The 7,340-nt window shown below is 38.6% G+C and overlaps 2 protein-coding genes across 3 annotated transcripts in view; both read right to left on the bottom strand.

The window, feature by feature from the left end:
• Positions 1-872: 872 nt before the first annotated feature.
• Positions 873-4,937, bottom strand: LOC104825001 (programmed cell death protein 4). 2 transcript variants are annotated; one of them, XM_010557226.2, is made up of 4 exons: positions 4,588-4,937; positions 3,914-4,149; positions 3,141-3,235; positions 873-2,945 (listed from the first exon to the last, which is right to left on the bottom strand). In XM_010557226.2, the coding sequence occupies exons 2-4, from the start codon at positions 4,128-4,130 to the stop codon at positions 1,152-1,154; spliced, it is 2,106 nt and encodes a 701-aa protein (XP_010555528.1). In that variant the 5' UTR covers positions 4,131-4,149; positions 4,588-4,937; the 3' UTR covers positions 873-1,151. The 2 variants fall into 2 exon arrangements, with proteins under 2 accessions (XP_010555528.1, XP_010555527.1); XM_010557225.2 differs by having other exon boundaries at positions 3,914-4,143.
• A 1,743-nt stretch (positions 4,938-6,680) lies between these two features.
• LOC104824999 (pentatricopeptide repeat-containing protein At5g50280, chloroplastic) overlaps positions 6,681-7,340 on the bottom strand; it is a 7,294-nt gene continuing 6,634 nt past the window's right edge. The window contains exon 3 of the mRNA XM_010557217.1: positions 6,681-7,308. Coding sequence (XP_010555519.1) covers positions 6,935-7,308 — 374 coding nt within the window. The 3' untranslated portion in view covers positions 6,681-6,934. The remainder of the gene's footprint in view (positions 7,309-7,340) is intronic.

Raw genomic sequence — 7,340 nt, 5'->3', positions numbered from 1 at the left:
TATCATTGCTTTTGCTTTATCTTGGTTGGATGATTTATTCGATGCAACAATTGTCTCTTTGAGACCTTTAGATTCCAAATGGATCTCTACATCCAACACCCATGACAAGTAATTCTTGCCGGTAATATCAATAATTTCAAAGTCGAGGTTGGTCAGATTCGACATGATAAAATTTGAAAAAGCTTCGTGCTGATAACGTGTTGTAAAAATAATAAAAAAATGCAAAAAGATATATGAAGAGGGAGAATCTTTATTCTTTGTTATTCCTTTCACTTGTTTTTTGTATGTTTTGAAAATAGTTTACACATGTCTATTTATAGACTTACAAAAATTGTGAAACAACATTTTATGAATTAAATAACAAAAAATGTTACAAGAAGAGTAAATATAGACATTCATTATTTTGTTAGTTTCTTAACAATTGTCAATTTTTTTAATTTTTAAATTTTAAAAACTCCAAAAACCTTTTCGTGGGGCATCCACTCGCTACTTGATCTAATGAGTCCTACAAGCATCTAATCCCCATACCCCTAACATGACCATCATGTTTTGACGAAGTGAGAGGCTTCGTCATCGGGTCGGCAATATTATCTGTCGACACTCTGCTTATCTTCACGTCTCCTCTGTCGATGATTTCTCTGATTAAGTGAAATCGTCTGAGTATGTGTTCTTTCACTTGTTTTTTGTATGTTTTGAAAATAGTTTACACGTCTATTTATAGACTTACAAAAATTGTGAAACAACATTTTATGAATTAAATAACAAAAAATGTTACAAGAAGAGTAAATATAGACATTCATTATTTTGTTAGTTTCTTAACAATTGTCAATTTTTTTAATTTTTAAATTTTAAAAACTCCAAAAACCTTTTCGTGGGGCATCCACTCGCTACTTGATCTAATGAAAAAGACATTACAGAACAAGGTTCAAACACAAACACACAGCAGTATAAAGCTTGAGGGGGGATGAGTCTATCCAAACGTCAAACAGAACCGGTCTCCAGTTACACAGAAAACGATAACACTGATTCTGAGAATTAGTCGCCAAGTTATCCAGCTCCCTTTCCAAGTTTCTCAAACCCTAAAAAAAGGCAGAACCCTGGACGGTGAAGCGGCCATGGATAGGGAGCTCGGTGACACAAGAGCTGAGCCCTCAAGTTAGGGAAGAAGGTACAAACGAGGATGAGAGCCATCCGTTCTTTTGGCCGTGACCCACATAGACACTGAATTTCTCCTCTGCGTTCGGGATATCGAGAGCCAGATCATCAAGGGCATCTTTCACCCGGGTGAATCCTTTGGTCATCTGGTTCGTCGTGATGAGGCCCTCGCTGAAGCTCTCCTGGAGAAGATCCAGCATCCGGTCATTCTTCTTCTCCATGGCCATGACAAGTGCCTTCTTGACCACCTCGTGGTTGAAGAACGGCAAACCCAGCTCGCGAATGCACTGGCAGGCCTCCGAGACTACGCCAGAACTCTCGTACTCTTCCAGAAGCTTCCATATCTTGTCCTTTGCATCTTCCACTGCCCACCCCGTGCCACCACCCCAGCATCGTAGAAGCCTCTCTCCCGCATGACGGGCAAAGATAAGCGACCGGGCCATCTTCACTGTCTCGGTTCCAGAGGAGTTGGGTCGTAATCTGCTAGAGATTTCTTCAAGGTTCAAGGGTGCTAAAACATCATCGATCACAGCTCTTGCCAAGAACAGAGCAAGTTCATTGGAAGCATCGAGAATGTCCAGAGCCGTGTCTTCCGCAGACTCCAGGAGCATGACAAAACCATTTACGATGTCTTCTGTTGAGAAAATCTCAATGTGAAGAGATGAGAGGAGAACAGATGCCATTTCCTTCTCACGGTTCTTCCTGTCCATGGCGAGTGTTATCAGCTTCTTGAGAAAAACCGGGTTGTACTCAGGTGCCTCTAAATCCTCAAGATTACGAACGAGTTCAGGAATGTCATCAGAGAGGAAATACTCATGAATCATGGTCACAACCTCTTCCTTGTAACGCTTCAGTTTCTCATTCTCAATCTGCACTTGCCCTTCTTCACCAGAGGGATCATTGAACGAAGCATCAAGCCAACCTTCGGAGACAGCATTTGACACAATCGAACCAAATAGGGTTTTGGCAGATGGAATGTCGAGAGCAAGATCGTCAAGGCTTTCTCCTAGCCTAGAAAACCCCTTCACCATTTGACTAGAACTTACCAGATTTTCTTTAGCTGCCTCCTTCAACAGCTTAAATATAAGTGGTTCAGCTGTAGGGATCTCCATGGCAGTAATCAAAGCCTTCTTCACAACTTCATGATGGAAAAAAGACACACCCAACTCTCTAATGCAGCGGCAAGCCTCGTAAGTGTCTTTATTGTCCACGTATTCCCTCAAAAGTTCAGCAATCTTTTTCTTGACTTCCTCAACAGTGGTCCGAGTTGAACCACCCCATCTCCTTTCCACCAGTTCCGCATGGTGTGGAGCAGACAGATAGCTTTTTCCCGCAGTTTGGATAACCTGGAAACCTTTGGAAGATTCTGGAAGTGTCTTTCTTGCCCTAGGAAGGAAAGCTGGTGGAAGGATGTCATCCACAACAGCACGTGCAAGGAACAGAGCTAGGACATCAACGGTATCGGGTATATCCACTGCAAAGTCATCAGCTGACTCAAGAAGCAAGACAAACCCGTCTCTGATCTGGTCGGGATTGATGACATCAGCATACAATGCAGAAAGCAAGACCGATGCCATTTCCTTCTCCTTGTCATGTCTATCCATAGCCACTGAGACGAGCCGCTTGATGAAGTATGGATGATATTCACTTGAACCTAGTTCTCCAAGATCAGACGCTACCACCTCCACATCACCGGTGCTGAAATATTCTTCAATGATGGAAGCCACAGCTTTTTTGTAATCGTCCAAGGGGTCGGAAACAGTTGCGCCAACAAGCTCGTATGGTTCCTCCTATTACATCAACCACAAGAAGAGCTGAGCTTCATGACATATAAGAAAGAATGCTCGAAAGACATAAATAAGGTAAAACATCAACGACAAAGGAAAAATTCCGCTTGAGGCATGAAATAATCAAACATAACAATCTTATTCGATTACTTATAGTTAGTCACAAAAATGCAAGCAGCAAACAGATGCATCAATCACCTCCCCACTGTCGTAGTTTGGATCATTCCGATCGATGTGATAGACTCCATCAGTGTCGAGAAGTTTTCCCCAGGTGCCCTTGCCACCGGCCCCATCTATGAGTGAGGTTAAAGAACATTAGTCACGAATATCCGACAGAGCAAAGGGAAGAAAGTTGGAGTCATAAGATAAAGCTTACACAAACTAACTCAACATAAATTGTCAACAGCTGAACATTCACATCCAAACTGACACCGTAAGAGAATATAATTGACTCAAATAATCTCACATCTTATTCATGCAATATTCTCTTGAGCAAATTGAACATGGCATTGAAAACAAAACAAGGAAGAAGATGTTCGAGTACTTGAATGCAGTTTTGTTGAAGACCAAGTATTATGCAAACAACAGATCAATGAAATTTCAGATCATTGAGGAAAAAATGATCAAAAGTATGATGAGACTGTTTGCTGAGGGAACAGTGGATAGATCCCCAACCTATCAGATTAAGAAAAAAGAAAGACAAGGCAAACCGAGGAAACACACACTTTCAAAGGAAGGAAGTCAAAGAAAGATTGAAGCTAGGAATTGGGTGAATCCAAAGGAAGAAAGTCAACCTCGCTTTCCAAAATGAAAAAGGGAAAAAAAACTCTCAGGGTTTCAACAATCTCTTCATCAATTTCCCAAAGAATGTAGATGATGCTATCTATAGTTTTTTTTTTAATCTTTGAGAGAAAGATGTGAGGCACAAATCTTAGAAGGGAAATTCGGAACCGATGCACGAACGAACTCACCCTTCTTTACACGGATAGACTTCCCGCTGTGAGACCTACGGTGTCTCACAGCATTTGATCCACCAGATGCCTTTCCACAACCAGATACTTTCGGCAGATTCTCTGATCGTAAACACGAGGTAGGCTTCGGAGAAGGTGGAAGATTCTCTGCACTCTCGCAGGCAAGTTTCAACATTTCCCTCTGCCCGTCTGTCAAAAACCCCTCCTTTGATGCCATCTTAGCCAATAACCTATTGCTGGAAAACCGTTAGAACATTTAATCGTCTCAGGAAAGAATTACCACAACATCGGAGTGGCTCCTAATCAGACAGGACAATAACAGCCTTCAAAACTATTACAGAACTATATAGCAGCCTTCAAAACCAAGATTTATTCACCAAGGACACCTCTGTGATATACTGAGAAAATTTCTGATTAGAGAACTAAATAACAATTTCCAGATACTATTTGAAATCATCCATTTTCTTCCTTCTTGTCGGCAACCAAACACCCAACAACAAAAACAAGAGAACATCAAACACAGTACTACAAGGATCTAGGCAAACGGTCAACAACTATTCGTAAAGTAAAATCCATAAAACAAGTACACTCTATGATTCGCAAACACGCCATCTATTCAGAAACCCAATTGCAAATGCCAAAAAGCACCAGAGAAAGGTTGAAACTCCAAGTACCTGCAAGCTTAATGCCCGAATAACCCAAATCCTGAATGATGTTTCCCGTTCTTGGCCCGGATCTAGAGCCAATACAGGACAGGCCGAACTCGAAATCACCACGAAAAACAGACCCTCGTACGCAAAACAGTCACAAAGATCCGAGGTAAGAACTGAGATATCGAAACCCAGATCCGAGAAGAACCAAATGTCAAAACAGGTATAGGATTTCTGGGTAGAGGCGCGATTTGGGAGAAGAATGGGATTTTACTGAGAACACGCAGCAAAAAATGGAAACGAAGAAAGGGAATGGAAAATGAGAGCTTTCTTTAGAAAGGGAGGCTGCTTCGGTTACGAGATAGAGGAACGTCGTCTTCAGAGGTTCTCCTTTTTCATTAGGTGTGATCGCCACGTGGCGTTGTCTCTATGACGGTGATGCTTAGGGTTTGTATACTGATTAGGGATTTCAGATTCCGTTCGCTTGTTTTATTTTTTAAGTTTAATTTGTAAATTTTTTATTTTTTAATATTATATTGAATTGAATTCCACTATTTTAGCTTTAAAAATTATTTTTATTTAGTTTTATCGAATATAATAATAATAGCAAAAAAAAGATGATATTGGTTCAGTTTTATCTAAAACACATGAAATTAATATTAATTTTATTATTTATATGAATTAATTTACAAATTAAGCTTAATTTTAATTTTTATGATACTATGAATACGGAATAATATAACTTGTGTGCACCCTGCAGATATAATGTTTGTCACGGATAGGTCCGAACCAAATCTAAATACAGAAAAAAAAATAGAAACGAGATTTGAGGGAGTATTAGAATTTTTGTAATGAAATTTTTATATCAACGATTTTTATATGAATTGATTTTTGAACGTGTTTTCTTGATCTATTCTCTTCACATCCTAATTATATGCTTTTAGACGTGGGGAATCCAAGCTCCAAATCGGTGCATTCTATATTGCGCCAATTTGGAATCACATCCCCACTTGTTCTTTGGTTGCACATTTAGTCGTTCGATTTGGTTACATTTTGGACGGTTAATGGAAGACCCCCCTCCGACACATATCCGATATTTTTTGGATTGGACCAACCAATCTACGAACCGAGCCGAGATTACGATGAAGAAGTTACTCACACAAGCTATCACATACACCATTTGAATGGAAAGTAACTCTCGCATTCATAAAAACAGACACCTTACTATCCACCAGACAAGACTCAAGGTCGACCGAACTATGATGAACAAGATAATCTCTCTCCACAATCCGGACGCGATAGAAAACAAACTATTACAGCAGTGATATCGTATTACTTCATCTAGGAGAATGTAATTTTACCCATCTGTTCATGAGAATGAGATTTCTGTTTAGAGTTATTTCTAATTTGTAAATATTATGACATTTGTTTTTCTTTGGTATTAATTCAATCACATTTTATAAAAAAAAATATATGTATGCTTTTAGACACCATGAAATCATCTAATATTCATCACACGCCATAAAAATCGGATTTCTAACTTTATGTTTGTTTGTTTGTAATAATTCGTAATAAATATGATACTGTAATTTTTGAGTTGCATTTGACATTTAAAAAAAATGTAATTTAAGATAACTATAATATTTTAATATAAAATTGAACTTGATAACTTGATCAAAATTGTAAATTGTAAAGAGTAGGTAAATGTTTTGTAATATTATTATAAATAGTGATGATGAATTGGTGAAATTTTAGAAAAGACAAATATGTCTATTTAAAACCACATTCTATCAAAATTTTTATTTTGATTTCAGTTGATTCTATTCTATCATTGTTCTGAAAATGATAATATAAATGATAATATGATTACATGATAGTTTAACGTTAATTTTATAATGATTTAATCACGTGATTAACGTGATATAGAAGATGTGATTATGATGAATTGATGCGATAAATATAATTTTAACGTTAAAACCAATTTAACTATTATTTGATCATATTATGACTATATTATCATTTTGGTCATATGAATATAGTAGAAAATAGATATGGATTAAAATTAAAATAGCAAATATATAGTATTTTTTATAATGGCCCACTTAAAACCTTTTCAATAAAATACAAATTTCAAAATCTTAATGATATCGCTTTTTAAAATTACGTACAATTTAACATGAACATCTTGGAACAGATCCAAGCCAACAGAAGTTACATACAGGCAAAACCCTGGCAACCACAACTCAGCGGTTTTTCCCTGCTTCCATCTCAGCAGAAGATCGAACGAGTTTTCGGGTGTCAAAACCAGTAAAACCGACGAGAGAACGACCTGTACGTTCGCGGTTTGCGGGTCATCGATGAAGAAAGATCTTCAAGATCGATGATTCGTCTCGGTTTTACGAGAAAAGTTGAGAGCTCTAGGTCTGTTCCTCCTGTCCTTCCAGAACTCGTCCTTCTTCCCCTTCTTCTTAGCTTTTACCCGACCGAATTTGCTGTTGATAATTCCGAGTATCGCGCTCCGATCCTTTCTGTTCTTGGTCTTGGCCTTCTCTTCGAGAATCGCCCTGAGTTTCTCATATGACCTCGCATCAGGGACTTGGCCGTTCTTCACCATCATTTTGTGGTAAAAGAACGCCCTCCTGAAGTCTCGGACACGAACATATGCGTAGATCATCGTGGAGTATGTTATGGAATCAGGTTTTAGATTAAGAGCCAACATCTCCTTCAACAGCTGAGGCAACTTACCATGCTGTCCTCCTCGGGCATACGCGTTCATC

The sequence above is a fragment of the Tarenaya hassleriana genome, unplaced genomic scaffold, assembly GCF_000463585.1.
Source record: "Tarenaya hassleriana unplaced genomic scaffold, ASM46358v1 Cleome42, whole genome shotgun sequence".
Taxonomy (NCBI): domain Eukaryota; kingdom Viridiplantae; phylum Streptophyta; class Magnoliopsida; order Brassicales; family Cleomaceae; genus Tarenaya; species Tarenaya hassleriana.
The sequence above is the reverse complement of the archived record's forward strand: the minus strand, read 5'-3'. Positions and strand labels throughout refer to the sequence as shown.